At 40.2% G+C, this 25,651-nt stretch overlaps 2 protein-coding genes, 1 long non-coding RNA gene and 1 other non-coding gene across 5 annotated transcripts; 2 read left to right on the top strand and 2 right to left on the bottom strand.

Annotated features, from left to right (window-relative positions):
- Nucleotides 1-2,356: 2,356 nt before the first annotated feature.
- Nucleotides 2,357-6,386, top strand: LOC121863143 (mucin-2-like). The gene is made up of 8 exons (XM_042361632.1): nt 2,357-2,432; nt 2,709-2,731; nt 3,269-3,302; nt 3,632-3,867; nt 4,805-4,975; nt 5,222-5,293; nt 5,548-5,662; nt 6,256-6,386. The coding sequence occupies exons 1-8, from the start codon at nt 2,357-2,359 to the stop codon at nt 6,384-6,386; spliced, it is 858 nt and encodes a 285-aa protein (XP_042217566.1).
- A 464-nt stretch (nt 6,387-6,850) lies between these two features.
- On the top strand, nt 6,851-8,031 carry LOC121863149. The gene is made up of 2 exons (XR_006088347.1): nt 6,851-7,055; nt 7,088-8,031. It is a non-coding gene; the product is annotated as an uncharacterized LOC121863149 (long non-coding RNA).
- Nucleotides 8,032-8,646: 615 nt separating this feature from the next.
- Nucleotides 8,647-20,517, bottom strand: LOC121863148 (juvenile hormone esterase-like). Of its 2 annotated transcripts, none has more exons than XM_042361638.1 (12): nt 20,400-20,517; nt 16,537-16,735; nt 15,945-16,097; nt 15,124-15,265; nt 14,348-14,533; nt 13,935-14,140; nt 13,293-13,443; nt 12,736-12,923; nt 12,111-12,267; nt 11,539-11,668; nt 9,469-9,583; nt 8,647-8,918 (listed from the first exon to the last, which is right to left on the bottom strand). In XM_042361638.1, the coding sequence occupies exons 2-12, from the start codon at nt 16,726-16,728 to the stop codon at nt 8,838-8,840; spliced, it is 1,701 nt and encodes a 566-aa protein (XP_042217572.1). In that variant the 5' UTR covers nt 16,729-16,735; nt 20,400-20,517; the 3' UTR covers nt 8,647-8,837. The 2 variants fall into 2 exon arrangements, with proteins under 2 accessions (XP_042217572.1, XP_042217573.1); XM_042361639.1 differs by lacking the exon at nt 20,400-20,517 and adding an exon at nt 16,935-16,957.
- Nucleotides 20,518-22,744: 2,227 nt separating this feature from the next.
- Trnas-cga lies at nt 22,745-22,826 on the bottom strand. Its single transcript has one exon. It is a non-coding gene; the product is annotated as a tRNA-Ser (tRNA).
- Between the last annotated feature and the right edge of the window lie 2,825 nt (nt 22,827-25,651).

The raw sequence follows: 25,651 nt of genomic DNA, 5'->3' as shown, positions 1-25,651 counted from the left end.
CATTTTATTTAATTTGTTTGCCACTCAAAACTCAGAGAGAAAAGTGAATATATGAATTTCAATTACACTTGTTGCTTTTCCATATGTATAATGCATTTCCGTGATATTACACCCGCCTGACACCAGCATACAATTAGTTCACTAGAAAACACCTTCATAATATCGCATTTCCACCTCATCCTACTTAAGGCATTTCAATACTGGGAACTGATAACTAAAAAAATATAATTGTAATTGTGTATACTAAGTACTTATCTATTATAGACAGAAGAAAAGGAATATTTATCTCTGAAACAAGTTCTCCTTGACATTAAAGAGATATGTTCAACAATGGAAAATAAAGTAGAGCTATATTGTAATTTTTTGTTTGTTTATTCCCTCACACGGAGCACATATCACACACCTACCACATATACAAGCATACAACACACCTACCATATATACAAGCATGCAACACACCTACCATATATACAAGCATGCAACACACCTACCATATATACAAGCATGCAACACACCTACCATATATACAAGCATACACCACACACCTACCACATATGTAAGCACAGACCACACCCACCTCACTTAAAAGCATTTAACACGTACAGTATGTACCCACTCCTAAAACACGGAACGCCCCTGTGTCTCCACGAGCAACCACACAACACTAACGTACCTACATCTGTAATCATACTTTATGCACGAACCCACACACACAAGTATGTACTCTCACATTAAACACAACACACGTTAGTCATATATATATATATATATATATATATATATATATATATATATATATATATATATATATATATATATATATATATATATATATATATATATATATATATATAATTAAAATGGCTTTCCTGAATATACTGTATAATAAAGCAGAAAATTGTCCCACGACGAAAAATTATCCCAATTTTTAAGAGACATATTTCATTAGAGTGCTACATTTTTAAGTTACTTTAGTAAAAAAAATCATTACCTAAATATAATAAATGCCTCAGTAATTTATGCCCTCTGCTCTCAGACTGTTGAGTTAATTCATTGTTTGTATCAACGTGTTTTTTTAAGTGTTTTACAAACACGTTTCATGTGGCCGAGACCCGTGTAATTCCCCCCAATTAAATTAAATTTATGTATTTCTGGTTGAGGAAATTTGGAGGCTAGAGGATTCCTGGTCAACTGCTACCAATCACCTTTGTCTATAAATGGCCGGCTGACCAGTCAAATTAAACCTTTAAACCTGCGCACGACAAATTACTTTAAACACCATATTCCAGGAGTTTTATACCTTCTTCTATAAGTTTATATATCCAAATTTATTACACATATACATTATAAAAACTCCTTAAATGTGGTCCTTGACTGGTTCCTCCACAACATTGATAGTCTGTTCGTTATTTCAACTTAATCTTTAAGACAATACAAATTTATTCTGAAACCCGTATTGATTTTGCTTCCAGTTCCAGTAAGTGTGATGAAAATATGGATGAAAAAGACAATTGAAATTGTTACTTAGGAGAACGGTTCTTATGGATAATATGATCAATTTTATCTTTAATCTATATTTTTCTAAACAAAAGTGAAAACGGAGGGGAAGTGATTGTATGAAATGTCATTGTAAAATTTCTTCATGAAAAAAATGGTTACAATTATGTTGTTACTGCTATCAAAATTTGGGTAATTTTAACAATACTTTATATTGGTAGAATCAAAGAGAAGTGTGTTGTCTAAATGTTAATATAGTGTGTAACATAAACATAAGATAATATTGTGAGTTAATAACAAACAGAAGCAGATCCTTTATTGTAAATCAAATGTAAGAGTTAGAAGAATAATAACCATATAGAATTCTTTAAGATTATGAAATATTAAGTTAACCAATTTACAACAACAACAATTCTACAACCATAATTACAGAGTTGGTTCCCCAGATGTTTCCTATTAGATACTCGTGTCTACTTTCCAGTCCAACCTGCATTAATTAACTGCTATCCCTACAAGAGTGAAACCACATTAATATATATAGTGTCCTTGAACATGGAGCAGGTGTGTGCGTCACCTGGCCACGTGGTACAGGCAGCCCCCTTATTTAACGGCACATCTGTCCCTCTGCAGCAGTGCTAACCTCACCTGACTCCAGCACACAGTGTCCAGCATACACTCGCTGATCTACCACGAGTGAGTCACAACCTTGCGTGTAGTTACTGTCTTATGTTCATCACTTACAAACTGTCAGCTGCAAAAACCTGTTAATATATTTTCTTCCACTCAGTAAGTAGAGACATACTCTCAGTGTCAACCGTAGTGGTTTCTCAGCTCAAAACTTAACCTTCTTGTTACAGAGATGGAGTGGATAACTAGAGGGATGAGTCTCTCCTTCCTGGTGCTTTCTCTCGTGTCTCTGTCAGTGCAGCAACATGGTAAGAAACTCTCTATCTCTTTATTTATACATGAGGGAGACTTTAGTGTTGAGGGACGAGTTTTTGGTAGGTCTTGTGTGAAGTGATAAATGTATAGTTGTATATCATTGGTTATTTGGGTCCTTGTTGTGGATGGAGAGTTAAGTAGAAGACCAAAACTTCTATTACACCAAAATGACTTGATGGAGTGGAGCTTTAGGTGAATGACTTAGTTCATCTTAAGATGTTCTGTATGAAGATGATGTTTAATATATGTTTTCTTGTTACACCCAAGAGCCAAAGAAAAAGAACAACCAAAGGTATGTAAAAAAAGGAAAAGAAAAGGCTTGAGGTTAAGGAGGGAGATGAGGGTGGTGGGGTGGGGCACGGGTCACTTTACCTCTACAGTATATGACATGAACCTTTAGCAGAGTCACTGTCGCCCTCACATTTGAAGTCCCTTGTCCTAGTGTGTATCTCTCTAGTTCACCAAAGACTTAAAGTTGGCTGAATATTCATATTGCTGAGTTTGTCATATATATTACAGTGAATTTCAAAGAATCGATTGTTATTTCTTAATCTGTAAAAGTCCCTCACTCTTCTCTTTTCAGAATACGATTGTCTTACTGAACCGGTTGGGGCCAGATGCTGCTGTTATGGAAAGGATTTGTTTAACCACGGGGAGGTGGTAGTGTCCCTGCCAGAGTCTTGCCTTCAGCTGGTGTGTCAAGACACCCACATAGTCGCCGAGTATTTCAACAGTCCCGGGGATAGTCACTGTAAGTCTCAAGGTTGTGACTGTTTGTCTGTTCTCTGTGTGTCTCACACTTTCTGACTTGTATTCTTTCCTTCTACAGGTTGTGAGTTTAACGGCCAAGTGTACCCCGATGGGTGTGTGTTGACGGGCCAATGTCTGGAGGTGATATGTAGGCGAGGCCGCTGGTTCCTGACCGGGAATTACGATGAGTGCTGTGAGTTACCGGGTCAAGATGATTATTATGTAGTACTTGTTTCTACAGTTAAAACTGTTAATCTCCAACAAACTTCTTTAGATGTGTATGGAGACCATGACGTAGGTACAACACAGGTATAGAATAAGGTTTTATCTGTAGCACAATATGGGTATTGTGTCTTAGACAAGTACAGATTGATAAATAATCACTGAATCGTTAATTGCTTATTTACTTTCTTCAAGTATCTACTTTATACCACCACTGAAGGTGCTCACTGCGAACTCACCAACGACCCACACATCACAACCTTCGACGGCTACCGGTATGACTGGCACGGCACCTGCAACTACTCCGTCACGCAAAGCGACTTTAGCCTTGATCCACATGTGGGCGTCTTTAGCGACTTCGAGCCGTGCAATGCGTGGGCATCTTGCCTCGGCCACACCACCTTCAGGGACAACCCCAACACTATCATAACCATGCGTGTCTCCAGCCTCTTCTTGGTAAATTTTATTCATCCAATGTAAAAACTTCCTCAAACTTTGCTTCTCATTGTGAATAGATTGTCACTTCAAAATAAAATAGATGTTTCTGATATAATATAACAATCAAGTTGTTGCTATATATGGAGGCCGCTTGAATAGATAAATGATAGATGAAGACAAAGATGAGCGGTTATGTAATAACTAACTTGTGTTGGGTGAGGCAGCCCCTGGTGAATGGCATCCCGTACCCTGTTCCGACGTCACTCTCCCAAGTTATCGTCAACGGCGTCCCCCATCCTGTGCTTGCCTACAAAAGTGGTTCATGTGTGACGTTTATCGGGTCCTGCCAGCTAGTGGTGAGTGTGACAGTCCAGTGCAATGCGTGCTGCTTGTGGTGTGGTCACTCACTGTGCTACCTCACCACCCCTAGTGTAGGATGCAGCAGTATACTAACACCTCTAGTGTATGGTGCAGCAGTGTACTAACACCTCTAGTGTAGGATGCAGCAGTATACCAACACCCCTAGTGTAGGATGCAGCAGTATACCAACACCCATAGTGTAGGATGTATTAGTATACTCTCACCCCTAGTATAGGATGCAGCAGTATACCAACACCCATAGTGTAGGATGTATTAGTATACTCTCACCCCTAGTATAAGATGCAGCAGTATACCAACACCCATAGTGTAGGATGTATTAGTATACTCTCACCCCTAGTGTAGGATGCAGCAGTATACCAACACCCATAGTGTAGGATGTATTAGTATACTCTCACCCCTAGTGTAGGATGCAGCAGTATACCAACACCCTTAGTGTAGGATGTAGTAGTCTACTAACTTCCTTAGTGTATGATACATCAGTATAGTAACACCCATAGTGTAGGATGCAGCAGTGTACTCTTACCCCTAGTGTAGGTTGCAGCAGTATACCAACACCCTTGGTGTATGTTAACAGGTGCGTCATTGCTCTAACCGACTGGACGTGATAGCACACCCAGCACATATGAGGCAGCTGGACGGGCTCTGTGGTCACTTCAACGGGTACCAGATGGACGACTTCACCAGCAGGCAGGAAGTGGTGCACCCCCTTCAGTACAGACCTCTCGCCTTCCCTCTCTCTTGGCTAGTAAGTCTCCGGGGTCCTAACAGCTTCACTCTCGTTTGCTCCTGTTGTTATATTCTAATACCTCACTTAACATTCTTATCCAGGTTTTTATGGACGAGACCTAATGAACCATATGTAGAGATCAACAGGATAAATATTATTGAAAGCGTTTCTGTATTTGTCGTAAAAGTCCATTGAGGATATTTCTGACACTAATTATTTAGGATTAAATAAACAATAATTATTCTCACGTAATTTTCTTGGCAGACTGATGACCAATGTGAAGAGAAGTGTAAAGACGAGTGTCCAGAGCTAATGGGCTGTGAGGGCGAGGGAACGGTGAGTTGTTCTCTCTCTCTCTTAGTGACTTATTCATCCTCTGACTCTCCTTTAGTTATCTGTCTCTCCCTTCGTCTCTAACTCCTATACTCTCATTCGCTCAGTTTTTCTTATTATAGGTAAACATATATAAGCTTGACTATGACTATTTTATGTTGTATTGATTTATTTATGACTACCGCGTGAGTTTTATTATACACATTAATATCAGTTTGTTAGCATAAAGTTGTCCGGTTTTATCTCTTTTTGTATAGCATGATCCCTGCACACTCGATCATGATGGCGAAGAGTGGAGACATTACTGGAAACTATGTTGGAAGAAACTCGGTAATATCGTCGGGAAAGATGTGAAACGGCAACATTACATTGGTAAGTGAATGAAGATCTTGTGTTTTTCTGAGGTAACATGATGTAGTTTACACTTGTATATGTTTTAATATGTTTTAAGGCGCCTTATGTGGTCTATGATACACAACAGAAGTCTTAACATGATTGAGAGGTTTAATATTGTAGGGGATATCCTCGGTCACGGGTTATGACTGAGCAGTATCGTCATAAAACATTCACGGGTGAGCTTCATGACCACCTGACACTTCATAGACTTAATAATACCTCAAACGTCTAATATGTTACTGTAAACATTACTCTTTATCTAATGTTTATATATATATATATATATATATATATATATATATATATATGTCTTTCATATTATAGAGTTTTAGTGTACTACATATCAGTGTGTGAGAATACAAGGTCTAAATATCCTGGAGACGAGATGCAATAATACGGACAATCTTTCTTCAATGTGTTTGGAAAGGGAGTAATGCTTAGTGTGTGTAGTAATAATTTCTCTGGAAGTGAGGACTGTAAAGTGAACACGTCTTTGCCTGGATGGGTCACTCAGTGTTGAATGTGAGTAACAACAGAACTTATACAGACTCTTCCGTGTGCACCATCAGAGACTTGCGCCTTTGACCTGTGCATGTTGAATCAAAACAACATGGGCGAGAGGGAAGAGTTCAGGTGGCTGGAGGCACTGGCAGAGAACGCTCACCTGGCCATGGCGATTCCACATTTTAAAGGAGGTTAGTCGCTTTACTTAGCAACTTAGTTTTCTCATTGAACACATTGTTATTTGGAATGAACAATCTGTGTCTACTTTTGTGCTTGTTAACCTGTCTGTCACTATACCTACTTCCTGTCCAACCTATTACACACTTAAGTCTCTACTTACTCTTTTAAACTTAATCAGATATTTATGTAGACCATTGTTCTGGAATTATTAATAAGGTGTTTCTTATTTTAGAGAAAGGCAAGAAAGTGACAAAAGGATTCACAACTACTACGACAACGGAAACTACAACAACCACAACAACTTCAACAACCACAACAACCACAACAACTACAACAACCATGTCAACAACCACAACAACCACAACAACCACAACCACAACAACTATAACAACCACGTCAACAACCACGACCACAACAACTACAACAACCACGTCAACAACCACAACAACAACAACAACTACAACAAAGGCCCACGTCAACAACCTCTCAAATAAAAAGCCAATTATTAACAAAAGAAACAGAAGACCCAGTGATGGACGTAACAGAAACCGAGACCATAAAAGACGTACGAAGAATAAGGTCTTTGAAGCACGGAAAGAAAGCAAAGGCTAAACAAAGGGAAGCAGGACGTGGATAATGAGCAGGAGGAACAGGTGAGGGTATGGGCAGGTGAGGGTATGGGCAGGTGAGGGTATGGGCAGGTGAGAGTATGGGCAGGTGAGGGTATGGGCCTAATGCAGTGAACCTTATACCTGCTTGAACTTTATCACGATATCATATTGTGTCAAATATGAAGGAAATCATCTAACAAGGGATAGGCAGATAGAAAGATAGAAAGTTGGATGATAGGTTGATAATTGAATGAATGGATGGATGGATGGATGGATGGATGGATGGATGGATTCTTCATTAAACATCATTTAAATTTTACATAAAGTTCGTCTGTAAAAATTTCCACTTGTTCGTCTTGTATTAACTCTTCCAGGAGTAACACAACACACGGGAGTACAGCCATCACCGTGAAGGCCAATATCGAAGGTTGTTCTTTAAGATATTTCAATGGAAGGTGAATACAACTTAAACATCACGTTAACATTAAAATTATCACCTTAACCAAATGTTTAATAATTAGTCAACGTCTTGAAAACATAACAACTGGAAATTCTTTTAAAACATCACAATAGTCAACATTATAGACGCTGTGCAGTTGTAAATATCAGAAGTGTGATATGTCTTTGTGATATGTCTTACAATGAGATCCATCCACCAGATCATTACAGTAATTGACTCCATTAACACCTTTATATGGATACTAACACCACTCAGTCGTAGTTTTTGGTGCTTTAACATCGACGAATGCTTGGACAACACCATACAACAGTGATGATGCTTCATTCAACACCAATGACAAGAAGGCATCACCTCTCAACATCGATCAACAACATCGATGAGAACTGAAACAAACATAATATTCTATTTTTTAACTTCACAGACTGGACATAGACGCTTCTGTACATTGACAAGGGAGGACAGTAGAAGTCAACATATCTAGTCCACGGAATAATTGACAGTAAAATATCACCAAAATATTTGTAACTAAACATGAACCATAAACAGAATTTCCCTGTACTGAATAAAATATTGGATTTTTTGGAACACGATAACTGTATTTTATTTCACCCTTGTTGTTACATAGAGATTATTAATATACTATACACTAAAGAAGGAAAACAGAGAGATGAAGAGAGACGCAGTGAGGAAAATGGTGTTACATAGACACAACGGAGAAGCATTAAGTACATACTAACTCGTCCCTATACGAAATTGCCCTCATACTAACTCACCCCCCATACACATACAAACTCGCCCCTATACAAACTGGTTCCCACACTAACTCGCCCCTACACTAACTTTTCCGTTTACTAACTCGCCCCCATGCAAACTCACCCCCATACAAATTCTCCCCCATGCAAGCTCGCCGCTATACTAACTCCCTATGTTAATTTCCTATTTGAAGAGAAATAGTGTTTCCCCTCCTACTGGAATATTGACAAGATGTTAAATTTTGCTAATATATCATAGCCTGACGTAAATAAGAACAATTATGGAAAATATAAGTACGTCAATATATTATCTTGTCTCACGTAAGAGTTATTAAGTTACGGATAACATGATAACATTCTGGAGAGGCTTTAACATGTTGTGTATAAGTGAAGAATGATGTAACATGACGTATTCGTGATTCATTATAATTAACGATTGAGAAGAAAGACTGATATCAAGGTGTAGTGTTGTATTACTGAAACAAAATATCACCAAGACTGAACCAGCTGCTACAACTCTCTCTGGTGGAGGTGGCAGACGAAAGGGCAGACACCGCGTATAGTACACAGTGACAGTATAAAAGGTTGTCGTTTGCAACTATTGGAGACGTCATCAGCAGGTTAGATGGTGGTGGAGAACAGCATTATGCCTTGTCCTTGATGAAACGCTCAGGGAAGAGGAGTTTGTTCTGCTTCGTGGGTAAATTCCTCCAAAACTCTTGTATCTGTAAACACAAATTTAGATTATTACCATAACTTGTGAGGATAAACCTGAAGTTCTCCACCTGAGAACTGCCAAGCGTCGACTCATTCATTAAAGGTTTGGTGGACAGTGTGGTTGCCGGCTTTGGGTCTCACCTCCTTCTTCTCCATAGTGATGAGTGCATTGTTATTTGTATTGTGTAAACTGTCTTCACTTATGTTACAAGTGTTCCTGCTCCGGTTAGGTTAAGTACTGTGTATTGTAAATGATTTAATATTAGGTTTAACAGAGTTGTTTTGTCAACGGCTAAATTCTCTGAGCAAACTTCCTAGTTAGTAATATTATCGTTATTGTTTCTTGTGCGCATTGTAAAGAGTTTATATTAATCATATTAAGTCATTTTACTTGTTGGTTTTGCTTCACCGATATCTGAGATTAACCAGTCTTTGAAAACGTTCCATGGTAAACAGTTGTATTACTCGAGAACCTAACACAAGGAAGAGTCAACGTATCATGTAGCACTGGGAAGGAGACAGACAAACAGACAGAGCATATGATCAAATACAGGTTACCTCTTGGTTGCCTTCCTTATCCATGATGGGGACGGTAGTGAGAGACAGGAACGTCATGTTGTCTTTGGTTGCCGGAGTCCACCTGAATCCCAGAGATCCATCGGGCGTCGGGTTTCTGTAGCAGGAGTGTGTATCGTTAAGTATTTCAAATCTATTAAACAAGATGAGGAATGTATGTGGTTTGTGTTCTATCTGGATTAAAAATAAAGCATGTGAAGCACAAAAACTTGCAGATCAGCTCAAGATGCGCGAATTTTTCTTTTCCACTAAAACATTTTATGGCCCAGTCTCTCGTGGCACAATCCCCCTCCGCTCATCTGACGGTAACCACATAATTGAAGACGACGAAGGCCTCCTTCAGCGCTGGAAAGAGCATTACCATTCATTGCTTAAACGAAACATCGATGTGGATGTCCTGGCCACTCAGCAGGTCCCTCAGCATCCAGAGCTGATCCACCTCAGCTATCCTCCATAAGACGACTCCATGCAAGAAGAAAGTGTCGGCAGTTTCCATTACTGAACTTCAGTATGCAGATGACCTCACCCGTGTTACTCACACTGAACACGACCTTCAGGGGATCCTGAACACCGTACTCAGACGCGTATGCACACTTCGGCCTTGAGGTGAATGTACGTAATACTCAGATTCTCTTTCAACCTGCCCCTGGTTCAGACACACCTTCACCATCCATCCAGCTTAACGGTACTACCCTCTCTAATGTTGCTCACTTTCGGTATCTCGGCTCCCACCTGTCCACCACCGCAGACATCGATGAAGAGATTCAGCATCGGATCAGATATGCATCTCAAGCATTGAGCGGACTCCGAAATCATGTCTTCAGCTGTAGGGGGATGAAATTATCCACAAAGTTGCACGTATATCGAGCAATTACTATATGGCAGTGAGACATGGGTCACATACAGGCGGCACCTCAAGGCACTTGAAAAGTTTCACCAACGTAGTCTACGTTCCATCCTCCGAGTTCGCTGATAAGACAAGAGAACAAATGCCAATATTCTTGCTGACACCAACTGTAGGAGCATCGAGGCTACCATTATCCATGAACAACTACGTTGGACTGGCCATGTTACTCGCATGGGTGACAGTAGACTGCCACTGCAGCTATACTTTACAGTCACCTAACGAATAGTAAACGTAACGCTGGCGGGCAATTGAAAAGGTATAAGGATAGTCTTAAGACAAACCCGAGAAGGTGCCAAATCGACCCCTTCACCTGGGAATCGATTACTCCACATCGTAACGCTTGGAGGAGCACCACACGAGAAGGTGTCAATACTTTCGAGTTAGCCCGACTGCAAACCGAGGCAGACAAGCGCCAACGTCGGAAAGACGCTGCCACCTCCCCTCCCACAGTAGATGGAGCCCTCCACAAGTGCAACGAATGTGGACGACGCTGCGGGTCCCGTATCGGCCGCTTTAGTCACATCAAAACTCACCAATCTACAGTAGGTGACATCCCTAATAACTCATATCATTGTATCATAGCTGGATGATCGTCATACTCGATTCCGAGTGTTTCGGTTGGGTATTCAAAATCCTTCGTCCTGTCATATTTTTTTCAACAGAATTTTGTATAGATAATTTTGGAGGTTACTGTACATGTGTTTATTGATTTTCAGGAAAGCATGACTTACAATTTGTATTTTTTTCGAAATGTTAAAACAAGTATTACTTTAACTTTCATTTAGATTTATTTTGTTATAACTACGATAAATCTCAAATTCATTTCCTTTTTGGCGTTTTTAAATCTTTTTTTTATTGAATTACCACATGATGTGGTAAAAATCTGCAGCAGAGAAATATTAAGGCCTGTTAACAGTGATTTATGAATGAAAAAACATGTGATTTTTTTTTACTTTTGATTATAAATTTTTATTTTACTTCTGTTTATGAATTATAACTTCCGTGTACCTGTCCTGTACAAATGATATCTATTTAATATAAACCCCCGTGACTTCTACTATCACCAATAAGGCAGTATATAGAGTTTTCGATACGTTGTTCCAGTCCTAAAATTGTAGTAATTACTTTTGTGTTGCCAACCTTACCCGGTGGCAGCGAAGTTAGTCCAGAGGTCGACCATGATCTCACTGAGGAAGAGATCGCCAGAGTGTTGCAGGGGTTGGAAGGGCGGCATGCCACTGAAGAGGTACTGTAGGTCGTCACCGTGATTCACCTCTGTAAGTGCCAGCAAGGTTTTGTGTCAGTATCTAATCACTGCTTCACCGGAAACGTTTACATAATATCAATGGTTAGTTTCATTCGGTATATGATATTTACAAATCAAAATTACAAACGAACCAACAAATCACTGAAGATATTGAGAGCCAAAAATTAGTCACATATCTGGAATTAATCCCTAGTACTTAAAATTTAAAAGGTACTGTAACTAAGATAAATAAACAGGTCAATACATGGATAACTTTCCTCAGTCGAGTTATTAACGACTGTTGAATATCAAAATTTCACTAATGCTCACTGGCAGATTTACTCTACTCAACCTAGACATCAATAATATGGAACTAAGTCATTATGAGTCACACAATATGTTTAAGCCGTATGTTAGAGGCATAAGAATATTAGCTGAGAATGGCAATACAATATCAATGTTAAAACTTACTGCCGTTTCCACCACTGGGAGAACCTGTTAAAGCGTCAGGTAAATTTTGTTGACCTTGGTGGCGAAGTTCATATAGGTATACGTTCCAGTCCTTGTTTTGGCTGTGGAAGTAGGCAGCGTCCTCGTGACACGTCTTTATAAATCTGTCCCCAAACATCTGAAACAATACCCATCATTAACACAGGGACATGATGAGTAATCTAGACTGTCACACTCATATTTTTTTTTTTTTTTAATTCTACCATAAAAATGTAAGCTATTTTTAAATCTTCAGCCTCGGGTAAAACAAAAGATCGACGATGCATATTCCCAGTTTCAAATAACATTAAAGTAACACACACACCGTAGACAATGAGGTTGTTCTATGGTTCTGTCACATATTTTTTCTCTAACTGGACCATACTTCTCTAAATAACTGGAAAATGCTGCACACACAAACTACATTTCATCAATAAAGTATTTCTTAAGTCACTGAACCGAATCGACGTTCAGTGGCAGGAAGGGGAGTTAAATATTACGTGATATAACGCATAATATTATCTTGCTTCACCTGATTACTGTATGAAAGATTGGGAGAGAGTTAAAGCACATCCACCCATCAGCAGTGGAGGACATGGATGTTAACCTGTGACAATAAATGAAATTGGCCCTCCGTCAGATCGATGTCTCCTCCTAAGTAGTGGTGGAAGACTCGTTGAGCGAGGTATTCTGGTCGTTCTTCCCACTCCTCGAAGCCTAACACGACTGGACTGTATTTGGGGAAGGTCGCATTTAACATGTTCAAATCTGTCTTTCTTTTCTGCGAGAATAAGTCTGTCAAGAGAAGATAAATGTGTTGATGATTGATTATTAAATTATCATTCCTTATATATAATAAACACTTAAAGACAAACACATTAAACCAAAAAGTGAGCTGTACAAGTTTACTTCGAGCTTATCAAATTAAAGTTAAATAAGTACAGTCACCGGACAAAAGTCTTTTCGCCTCTCCTGCTTAACCACGAACCCTGATAATTTATTCAGACTCATGAATCCGAAGAATTTTTGGAGAGAATAATGCATCAATATCTACTGCTTCGGGTTCACAAGACTGAATCTTGGGGTTCGTGGTTCAGGAGGAGAGGCGACAGGACTTTTGTGAATGATTGTACATGACGAAACTCATTTTAGAAATAAACTTACCGATAACAATTATGGAGCCCTCATCCAAGTTGATGCCGGCCATGATGTTTACTTTGTTGTACCTGCCAGCACTCAGCATGGAGGCGGGGTGGTCGAGCAGGAAGTTACCATCAACGCGAGGTAGGGTCATCCACGGAAAGTTGCCCCACTTCTGTGATAATATGGAACGTTTTTCCTTAAGTTTTTGCGTGTTTTTATTCCTTCTCGCCGTCCCCCTCTCCTGGTTGAGCTTAATAAAGATCACACTAACATAATGACCCAAACTTATGGATTGTTATAACTGTGAAGGCAGTCACACAAGTCAAACTAATCTTGAGAGTTACAAGAAACAATTGACTTTAACACGACCGATGTACCAAACCTTCTCACTTAAGGGTACAGTACAGGGTTAAAACGCCCGAATGAGTTGAATTAGTGAGTATGTTTTCATATGCCGCAGACATTACCCATCAATAGACTCTGAAAGAAACATACCCATATCCAGTAAACCCTCTGAATACCAGACATCTCAATAATGGACAAGACTTTGCAAGAATTTGTCTGGTTTTGAGAGGGTTTCCAGTACTCTGAACATTGTACAAGTATTTACGGTTCTCAAGAATATGATACTTTAACATGGATAATAGTGTTTGTATAACTTACAAAAAACTTAAGTTGAGAAAGAATGAGATCATCGACTGGAACCTCATTGAGGCAGTCGAGGAGCCGGTTACTGTCCAGGTCAGGAGACTCCGCATCCGAGCATGTGTACATTTCCCCCAGGGTGACTGCCACTTCTTTGTGGTCTTCCCTCAGGGCCCACGGACACAATGCCGTCCCTGACTGCATGATAGCTTGCTGGAAAAGCCCTGATAAGAAAGAGAAAATGAGAGACGTTACAGAGTGTGGTTTATAAGCTACTTGTATGTCTGGTGTTTACAGTTAAAACTAATAGAAGACTTCATACCACGCCAAATTTCCAGAGAGTTACTGGAGGAATGCCGAGTTTTTCATGAAACACAGATAAATAATTATCAAATGAGTTTGAAATAAATACTTTCATCACGACATCTTACCGGCAGCGTGTGGCGTCAGAATTTGGAAGTGGACAGACGCCGACCCGGCACTCTCCCCGAAGATCGTTACCTTCTCTGGGTCACCTCCGAAACTACGGATGTTCTCCTGTACCCAGCGGAGGGCCACCGTTTGGTCCTTCAGCCCAAGGTTCCCTGGCAGTACTTCGTCTTCCGTAGACAAGAAGCCTATAATATAAATCACGGTAACACGTACAGAGTACAGTATATGGAGTTCTTCCAACGCTCGCCATCTATAATTCCATGATTCTTGCATAAAAATTCGCACTGCACGCTAACAGTCTCATGGTTATATAAATCTGGGAGGTGGAACTAGCAGCCGCTGATCACGTCTTGAGAGGATCAACTGACGAGTTAGAGAAAGTGACAATTTGTGACCAGACAGCACAGCCTACTGTAACGTGGCAAATTTAGTTGACTTGGACCAAGTGAAGAACCTTTAGTAAAGTCATTTTTTGGCAGTTCACTTGTTGTTGTCGACAGTGTCAACAAACGTTAACTTTTGTTGTGTATAATATTATTTTTGTTATACTGTAACAATGTGACATAATATATGCACCAAACTTCATATAAAAATTATCCTAAATCCTCAGTCACCATGTTGAAAGAGTCAGGAGGAACAACTTCATAAACAGTATTCGTTTAGTTTATAGTGAACTAAATGACAGCAAGACATCTTGAGAGCAGATTATATGTTTATTTTCCATACTATTTTTTAATAAGATATAAAGCTTTCAACCAAAAGGAGAGTCCCTTACCTAACACACCAAGACGGTACTGAATGGCGACGAGGACCACATCTTTGTTGAGGAGAGGCAGCGGGCCGCAGCCAATCATGCTGCCCAAGATAAACGCCCCACCATGGATGTACACCATCACAGGCAAATCTGAAGAATATGGCTGCCACAAGAGCGGGCGGGAGGTTAAACATTAACGTGTAATGACAATTTATTGAGATTACTGAAACATGAATTCTGCTTTAACCATGAACATCAGGTGTCCGTTACAATTGTTAAAACAAAAACAGCCAAAATATTATTCTTCCTTACGTGTAGTATAACTATTTTCAGGTAACATATTCATTAATGTTTTCCATTTCTTAATGTCGGGTTGAGTCTATCAGTGAATTATATTTGTTGAATTGCGACAGCCTCAGGTTTAGAAAGATGTTGACGTACAGTACAGTTAGCTCCACTTCTGACTTTACTACTTAGCGCAGGAGTAGAGCCAACTGTACCTTGACTTGGGGTGTAGGGACTGAGGCCTATGAGCCATAAAAACATTTGTTTCCTGTTTATTAAAAGTTGTCTTCCTCTGTATACCGCTACATACTGTATCATAAGTTTCTTCTACGAGATCCTTAATGTGTGTGTGTGTGTGGCTAAACCACTCCGAGTTGGCTTTAAGTAAATCACTTCTGATACTTTGTGGTGCAAATACATACATCTTAAGGTGATAAGAAATTTGCACAGTTCATTTAGTTCGCAGCGAATAGATAGACGCTCAAACTTTCAACTCCACGCTGGTTTATGACAAAATATGTAACATGTTTATCAAATAGTTTTACAATAATACTCACCCGAGGCGTGAAAACATTGAGAAAGAGGCAATCCTCGTCACCCACCACTGCTTCCTCGTCTTTAAATAAGGCCACAATGTCTATCTGTTTACACACCGGTGGATCCTCGGTGCCATTCCTCTCCCCCGTCCAGCCACCAGCAGGCAACGGGTCCTGGGAAAAGTGTGCACCTAAGTCAGTAAAGATTCGCTAAGCATACACGACACTTGTATACATTCCCGAGTGCTACATCATAGAATGTTGTAGTCATCAGGCAGGTCCTGGCGTCTTTCAAATTATTGTCATACTGGCTGATTTACCAGACTTGGCCCGGGTGTAGGGACAGGGAATGGTAAGCGACTATCTTATGGACCAGTGGTTCGGAAACTTTGTTGACGCCTGCAACCCTCTGGGACCAGCTTATATCTTGTGTGTTATTTTAACCATATATCGAAGATCAAATGGCAAAACTTTACATGCCAGTGACCTGCTACTTTTCATACCGTTGTTGTTTTCCTGTTGACAATACTACTTCAGCTGCTGTTATTGTTACAACTACCACTATTGATTATCATTCCTCTTAATTTTATATCAATAAGAATACATTTATTACCTTCATCCTGAGGTCGCCGACGGGAGGTTCGGCGTAGGGGATGCCCTTGAAACTATAGATGAACCTTCCCGCGTCGGCTTCCTCCCTGGACCCAATGATGACGCCCTGTTGCAACTCTATCTTTACCGTGTTCTCGGTCTGCTGATGCGTGACCACAGCCACCACCAGCAGCCACAGTAACACCTTCATCATCCTCACGCTGCGGGAACACACGTACAGGTGCAGTACTTAAAGATTCATTATATAAGACGCGTTTAGTATACACCATAAAGAAGAAACACAAAGCACACGAATCACGCATATATTAATTTACGAAACAATTGTGGAGAAATGAACACACGAAGGTAATAACAATGCTGCAAAACCACTGAAATCCAGAGCTGACCATCAAGTCCTACCTTTTACTGCAGCTTAGAGGACAAGGGAAGCGTATAGCAGACAGGCTCTGTCAACTGTGGCCACAAACCAACTGAGACTGTCCATTCTCGCTCAACACACACACACACACACACACACAGGATACTTAGTCATCATCCATTCTGTATTTTTAGCGGCGTCAACTAAACAGCTCATTACCTCTCGCTCAGGTGTATCACAATGGCTTACTCCTCCTGTAGCAAAGTGGAGGTGACGATAGCGTGTTTAGGAAGTGGCGTGTCTGGTCATACATACATACATACATACATACATACATACATACATACATACATACATACACACATACATACAAACACACATACATAAATACATACTGTACATACATACATACACACATACATACATACATACATACATACATACATACATACATACATACACACATACATACAAACACACATACATAAATACATACATACATACATACATACATATGCCAGTAGCTATCTATACATACATTTACAAACACGTTAATACAGTCATACATAGTTTTCTCGATTCCGAACATACATCCTGGACACGAGAAAACACCATTTTGCTACACACTCGAGTGACGGGTAATGAGCCACTACTTCACGCTTCTAATCCACTGGAGGATTTACCTGAGCACTGACGCCTAAGAATCCTGCGGTGTACAACAGATGGTTTAACTTGTCGGATATAAGACAAATATATATCCGAGTTGAATAAAAGATGTGAAACAAAACAGAAACGATGATATGTGAACAGGTATGATATAATGTAATACAACACTAGATATATTGATGAGTTGTGGTGATGTATAAGAAATCAGCATTATAAGGTCCATTGAATGTGTTGCTATTGGTGAAGTGAGAGGCAGGAACTATAGGTAGTTGGGGAGATGATAACGGTGTGAGCAATGGGTGGCGTGAGGAGGATGACGATGGGGGGTGAGGGGAGGTCTTCACGCAATAGTCAGGTAGAACGGAATGTTGGAGTGAGGATATTTCTCATGGCTCTCTGGGATGTCGTGGGAAGGAGGGTCGTGACTAAGAAATCCGAAGAAGAAGACGACCTGTCCTTGTTTTACAGTTTTTAAAGTCGAGATTTATTCGTATAATGCTGTCGAGGTTTGACTTAATTTCCTTTTCTTCAATATTAAACCTGTCTTCTTCTTCTTCTTCTTCTTCTTCTTCTTCTTCTTCTTCTTCTTCTCCTTCTTCTTCTTCTTCTTCTTCTTCTTCTTCTTCTTCTTCTTCTTCTTCTTCTTTATTATTATTATTATTATTATAAACGGACAGGTGTGCTGGTATAAACGAATGCCCCTTTTCGCAACATAAAGAGGCAGCTGAGGCCGACATTCACTCAACTACCTTATTTTTCTCCAAATATATGTGTTAGGTACCCATTCATATCTGCGGGGACTGGGAAATACTCCAGCCTCGAACCAGTAACCCTTAAGACAGCAGACAAGTACTGTATCCACTCGACAGCTCCTTGCGATCATGTCAGGAATAAGTCTCATAAATATTTCGTCGTTCAAATCATCGTTTATTCAATCAGTTTCTACAGAATATGAGAATTAATAACATTTATCATGTATATAGACATATTTAAAAAGCCAATAACGCGTCATTTTCAAAGGCTAGTTAGTTTGGGTTAATTAAAATAGTTATCCTCTGCAGCTGTTAATTTTCTTTGATATATCCGTGCTCTAATTTTTAAGGTAGCGTTATCGTTCCGTGTGTATGAGCTAGACATGCAACATATAGATTAGTTCAAAGAGCATGTGATACGCAAACACACGCATAATAAACACATATGATACACACACACATAAAACAAGCACATAAAAGAGAAAAACACATGTATCAAACACCTATGATACACACACAGCCACACATAGTAAGCACCCATAATACACAAATAAACATATAATAAGCACATATGATACACAAACACATAATGAATGAGTATCCGATACACACACACACACATACACACACACACACACACATACACACACACATATACACAAACACGCACACACACGCACACAAATAACGTAAACACACAGTCATGCTTGCACATATAATATAAATGCACATACACACGCCCCAATAAAAACATATTTACTCGACCATCAACATGATTCGCTTAATCTATTTTACTGCAGCTGTGTTTAGTAAGCAGACAAAATACTCGGATAATTTGCATATCGTCTTCACTTCACCCATGCGTGGTAAGATCCAGATTAGGGGAGTTACCGCTGGTGTGAGTGAGAAAACGGGTTATGCTGCCAGAGAATTAGAAGGAACGTGCTCTTATACTAGGAAATAGATGTCGTGTAAGGAAATTTCTACCGTTAGTTCCATCATGGTTAATGTAGGTTGATAAAAAACGGCTTGGATTATTTGTTTTTAATTATTATTTTGAAAAACATGATTATCTAAGTATTTATTGAGTTGGTTTGAATTTTGGAAGTATATTCTATCGTCTGAGTAAGAAAGAGTCGTCAACAAAACAAAAAAATGGTGTTTTGTCGTGGTGTTTAGCTAGAAATAAACATAGCTTCGTCAATATGAGTGAGTGTGGCAATACAGCTGTGACAGACCAGACCATAGCAACACACTCATGTCAAAGTGGGTGATTATGGCATTAATAAATTCCTGTACTGTATAATTCTTCAACACTTTTTTAGGGGGGCATAGGGTTTGTTCATTCGTGGTGTGAGCTCCAGGTAAAGCTAAACTTGTTTCTTCGTTTATTACAGATAACCCGTTTAGAAACCCGTTTTCTCACTCTTAGTAGCGGTGACTCGTCCATTCTGGGTTTACTTGCTCCATCTTACATTATGTAAGATGGAGCAGAAAATTTCTAGTCCGGTCAGGTCAAGAATCCAATAAAAATGTTGATGTGTGTGGGTGTGTACAAGGTATATGTCTATTTGTATGTACAGATAAATTTAGTGAGGGAGCACTTTAGAATAGAATACAAATACAATGACTCATGAACACTTAAAAAGAGATGCTTATCACATATAAGTGAACTACAGTATATATAACTATTATGTTATGTTATATAACGTTAGAGTTATATGCAGTTCACTTATATGTGATACAATATCACTTGTCATATATTTTCTTATATTTATGTACACACAGAAAAAAGTACCGCACGGATTATGTGTGAAACAATATGACACCACGGACGAGGGATAGTGGAATATGCGTGTTGGTCCTGTATTATGGTGGTAGTCCTGCTGTCCTTGCCTGAGGGTGTCCTAACATATCTTTTGTTAACGACATATCCTGCCGTATATATATAGGTATGCATACCAACCCTCCCGCCACATCAGGTGACGTAGGGATCATTATACGGAAGTCCGCAGCCCCCCCCCCCCCTGCGCGAGGCTGTTTTACTGTGTGTACAGCACAAGAAGAAAACTTGCATTGCTTACTAACCTGTCTTAGACCCTTGTGGTGGGGGAGAAGTACTGTCTCAGCGGCGTCCAGCTGGCAGCTGTACACTGAGTGTGAGTCTGTGAGAGGACTCATAGTTGTCCTCGCTGCTCAACCATCACGAGATGCCACAAGTCCATTATGCTGCTCGGGAAAACGATATAAACGGCATTAACTGATAACACCAGCACATAATAACATTTTTTTTATTTTTTACGGTCATTAACCCACTCAGGCACAGGTCATTTTTAATGACCCACATCAAGGCCTTGGGGGCGAAAGTATAATAAAACAACAATAATAACAATAATAATAATAATAATGATAATAATAATAATAATAATAATAATGAAATTAATAAAAATAAATAACAATTATAACAATTAATATAAATTATAAATAATAATAATAATAATAATGAGCCATAAATAAATTTAGAAAAAATGAAAAAATATCAAGAGTGAGAAATACTGTATGTATATTGTGTTGTCAAAGTAAGAGAAACAATTGAGACCCTGCAATTAAGTGTAAATGAGGCAGAAAGTCAGATCAGCAACCTGGGACTTGGTCACAATTTTCGTGATGCCATATGGCAGCAGGGTCTACCATTAGACAACACATTATGCTTCCACCAGCTGATCTAGAAATTCGCCAAAAAGTCGCTAGTCGCAGTATACAGTATGTTATCTAGTCGCAAAGAGGAATCCAAATTCGCCTGTTGATGATTTAAAATTCGTGCATCATAACGGTCGTTCCCTCGACAACAAATTATATAGTTTTAACTTTTAAACAAAATCAGCATATATAAACATGGAGGGGGGGGGGGCACCGTTGAAAAACGAGAGGGTATTGACCCCTAGTGCCCCCGTGGCGACGCCCCTGTTACAGTATGTGAAAACTGTAGAATTATCTTTCATATAGATAACTCGATGAGCACTCTTGACTTATCAACGATACCCTTGTTGTGTTCCGCGTGTCCCAGAAAGCTCTTATTATTAAGAGTCATGTATAATATTAACAAAATCAGTAATTGCCGCTCTAATATTTGAGGCAGCCAACACTCGACACACTAACAGTGAGAGGAAGGAGGACAGATGATACAACGTGGCTGTAAAGTTTATTCCGGTGACTCAGTTTTAGTTTTCATTTAGTGTAAATATGATGAGTTGCTAAAGGTTGTACTGTAGTGGATTTCTCCCCTACTAACGCTGTTTGTCGCTGAGTAGCCGACCCCTCGAATTCCCCAGTCTATGCCTCGTGGTCTAGGTCAATCAGCGCCGCCTTACATCACGGAGGTCAACTATTAAGCCACGCCTACCTCCGCTATATAAGACCTGACCTCGTGGTGACCTCTCTCTTCTTCTAGCTACAGCCGCAGCAAGCAACACCACCTCCTCCGCCTGCCTGGCGGTCCTCGCTCCCGCCGGCGAGCACGGCGACCCACAAGCTTGTCCTCCTCTGAGCGCCCTCACCAACCAGCTCTCTCTACATCACGCTTGTAACCACGCTGCCTCCTCCCAGCACCAGCCACCAAGCTGCATTGTACATCCAATATAATATGGTTACAGAGAGCACATTGTGAGTTTCCTTTCTCCATCCCATCCTGAGTGTGAACCAAACAACCTGTTCCCCACAGTACCATCACCATCCCGATAAGTACCAGTCGTATACACAGTAGGATGATACGTCTCCTGCTGGTGTCCTTCTGGCTCATGCGGTGTAGTAGCAGCGGTTGGTGTGCCATTAACGCCCTGCAGTGTCCGATACAGGACATGCTGAAGAACATGTCAGGTTATTCAGGAATCGTTCAGGATACAGCAGCGTGTTCTTCTTCAAGGTCATGTTTTCCAGAACTCCATAGTCTGAGGAACCATAAATAATATTATAGCAGAAATCCACTATTAAGACAATCTGAGTGAAGTGTTTTTCAGTATCTGTGATCACGACAAACACTATAGGTTACACTGCCTCTTCTCCATCTCGGTCGCATGAGTTAAGTTTAAATGTTGTGCCTTAGCACAGAAATATGCCTCGCATGTACCTAAACTTGTCCATAACCTAACTCGCAGTAACAGTTAACGTGAACTTGACAATGTTCCCATGTCACGCCAAAGACCATATATCTATAGATACACACACACACACACACAAACAGTACATGGTGTAACAATTATGTGGACAAGTGTCTTTCACATGTACACACATACACACAATTTGACAGTGGTAGCAAGACAGTCTACACCAGCGTTTGTATCTCCGCGTTTATCATGAGAAGCAAGCTAACACTTGTACTGTGTTCACTATGTTAAACAAATTCGTATTATTACTATAGGTAACAAAATTTACGCCGCTGCGGACAGGATTCGAACCTGTGCGGGCAGAGCCCAATGGATTTCGAGTCCATCTCCTTAACCACTCGGACACCACAGCTACCGAATTTTCTATGAACAACGTAATAGAATATTAAAGAAATGATAACCCAAATGATAGTTTATCATCAACGGGTGAAAACTTCCGGGGTTGCGGTGAGCTGTACAACGCTTCTCATCTTGGGAGTTAGAGCAGTTCTCGTATTATAAGGGATTCTTCCGTTTATATGTCTCCCAACTGGATTAAGAGGACGCATTTATATAAGGTAAAACATCAATAAAATCGTGTCGAGTGAGGACCACAAATGAGACAATCTGTTGTACCTTGTCGTATAAGTTACCTCCATGTGAAATAAGTCAAAATTAGACAGAACGAGGCTCATCATGTACTGTACCTTGATGTGAATTAACAGTGCAAGTTGCAGTGTCATGCACACCACTGTGAAAATATCCTCATAGCTATTTAACACAGTGACCAATGACGGCAGCTTAGGCGAATGATCAGCAAGACATGCCATGACAGCCACTACGACCGATGAAAACATGACACCAAGTACAGTATATAATTTTCAGACCCTCGTTCCTCAGCATTTTCTTATGACAACACCCCACAGACTATACATAAACACATAGGTATAGAAAACGTGAAGATTTTTCCAAGCTTAACTACCATAAATATTGATAGATGATGTAAGATTGTAGGTGAAGATGATGAATGAACAATGAGAGTGGAATAGCCTTAAAAAAACATCAATGGTAGTTAGAGTTCCTTAATATCTCTCTTCTATCACAGACACTCATCTCTCTCCGTCTCTCTCTCACACCCATCTTTCTCTCTCTCTCTGAACGTAGATATGTTACACCATTTATCATTATGTATAAAATACTAATTGTATAAATAAATTTGACTCCCTAGTTTATTTTTTTTTTTTTAGTTACATTTTCAATTTCAAGTGTTGTTGGGTCTCCATGTGTGGGCTCGGAGGCACAAGGCCCATTAATCGCATTACTCATACCAGCGTTTTGTATATTTTTGTCGTTGTGTTTTTAGATTTTTTTTTTATCTGGTTATTTTTTTTTTATTTTACTTTTTTGACACGAATTATGTACACGTAATTTTTTTTTTATTCGTAATATGTGCACATTAATCTCTTATTATGAGCGATGTGAACATAAATCATTGTTGCGTACATAAGATATTAATGATGTTAATTGAAAATATATAGTGTAAAATACTTAGGTCTTGGACTGTATTCCCCCCTCTGTCTGTCTGTCTGTCTGTTTCTTTCTATCTGCGTAACTAGTGATTACAACTAAGAGATATTCTCCTCGCTGTAAGATCAAATATATCCAATTATGTCAGACAACTGTAGAGACTAAAATCATTCACAGATAACAAGACAACCCAGAAAATAAGAACGGGAGAGACGAGATATCCAGTAGTTGTGCGAGGCGGGAGTATCGTACTTGAGGGTGTAGCCGCTAGGGGCGCCACCATACAGGTTGAGTCTCCAGTTAAGCCACACCTCTCCTCACGCCCTGTTAGTTAGTTCACCTGCCAAGGGAGGGCGGCGGTGTAACTATACTGGCAAAGTGTGTTAATGTATCAGGGGAGTGTGTTGGTGTACTGGGGAGTGTGTTGGTGTATCAGGGGAGTGTGTTGGTGTACTGGGGAGTGTGTTGGTGTACTGGGGAGTGTGTTGGTGTATCAGGGGAGTGTGTTGGTGTACTGGGGAGTGTGTTGGTGTACTGGGGAGTGTGTTGGTGTACTGAGGAGTTGTTGGTGTAATGGGGAGTGTGGTGGTGTACTGAGGAGTGTGTTGGTGTACGGGGGAGTGTGTTGGTGTACTGGGGATTGTGTTGGCATACTGGGGCGTGTTCTCGTGTATGTGGAAGCGTGTTTGTGTACTTTAGGGACGTGTTAATGCACAAGGTATCAGTAGTCTTGTTCCACTACAAAAGAATATCTTGATGACAAACGTTAAAACTTCCTGATTCCCTGCCAAGAGGACAACTACTACATTGTTACCGAATTTACCCTAATGACCATTACTCTTGATAGTCTTGTAAAGGGGTGTTTTGAAGTCCAGTACTGTTCTCGCTTCCACGGGTTAAGCTGGTAGACTGTTCCATAGGTCTAACTCCCCCTTTAAGATATGACACCTTGACGAGCTTGAAGTAGTATCCTCTTGTGGTGGCGGCGCGTGGCAACACAAAAAATCGATCTGGGTTTACGTCTCCCATCCCTTTCAAGATTTTGGATGTGTATGAGATCCGCGCCCTATCATGTCTAAAGGTTGTCAGTCTACTAGGATGATCGAGATGATGTAGTTCAGGAATAATCTTAGTAGCTTTGTGATGCGCCTTCTATAGGGAAGTTATGTTTCTGAAGGTAAGGTCTCCATGTTTGTATACAGTAGTCCAGATTGAGACGTACGAGCGATTTATAAAGTTGAAGGAGCATTTCCTTATCTATGTTTCTAAATATACTAAGAAAATGCTGCATTTAAGAGCCATAAAGCGCGTGCTGCCACCTATACAAAGACACCTTAATATATACTCCGCCGCTGCCAGTAACTCACACTGCACATTAACGACGAATGAGGCGTTGATGACGCCCCTGTCGGTGAGGGCGCTGACAGAGTAGTTGCCAGCTTGCTCCCTCATCACTCGCGCCAACTGCAGCTTCGCCGTTGTCACCTGCAGCGTCTCCTGCCCGCGATGCCACAAGTGCCTGTAACACGGAGAAGTTGCGTTACTTCACAAGGTCTTCACAGTCAAGTACCGTTGTGGACAAAAAGAATTCAGCAGGGAGGGCGGTGGTGTATGGGAGGGTAGGGGGAGAAGGGCAGACTTGGCAAGGTAGCATTGGCGATGAAAGGTTTC

The sequence above is a fragment of the Homarus americanus genome, unplaced genomic scaffold (assembly GCF_018991925.1).
Source record: "Homarus americanus isolate GMGI-L3 unplaced genomic scaffold, GMGI_Hamer_2.0 scaffold5434, whole genome shotgun sequence".
In the NCBI taxonomy this organism is placed as follows: Eukaryota; Metazoa; Arthropoda; class Malacostraca; order Decapoda; family Nephropidae; genus Homarus; species Homarus americanus.
This window is presented reverse-complemented; position numbering and strand designations above follow the sequence as displayed.

Bases quoted from the DNA above. Each gene is read 5' to 3' on its own strand.
- LOC121863143 (XM_042361632.1), top strand. From the start codon at position 2,357: ATGGAGTGGATAACTAGAGGGATGAGTCTCTCCTTCCTGGTGCTTTCT. The intron at 3,303-3,631 runs GTGTGTGTTGAC...CCACCACTGAAG, and splicing joins GGCCAAGTGTACCCCGATGG to GTGCTCACTGCGAACTCACC. The intron at 4,976-5,221 runs GTAAGTCTCCGG...TTTTCTTGGCAG, and splicing joins CCTTCCCTCTCTCTTGGCTA to ACTGATGACCAATGTGAAGA.
- LOC121863148 (XM_042361638.1), bottom strand. From the start codon at position 16,728: ATGATGAAGGTGTTACTGTGGCTGCTGGTGGTGGCTGTGGTCACGCAT. The intron at 14,534-15,123 runs GTAAGGGACTCT...TTTATATTATAG, and splicing joins GTACCGTCTTGGTGTGTTAG to GCTTCTTGTCTACGGAAGAC. The intron at 11,669-12,110 runs GTAAGTTTTAAC...TGGCACTTACAG, and splicing joins TCCCAGTGGTGGAAACGGCA to AGGTGAATCACGGTGACGAC.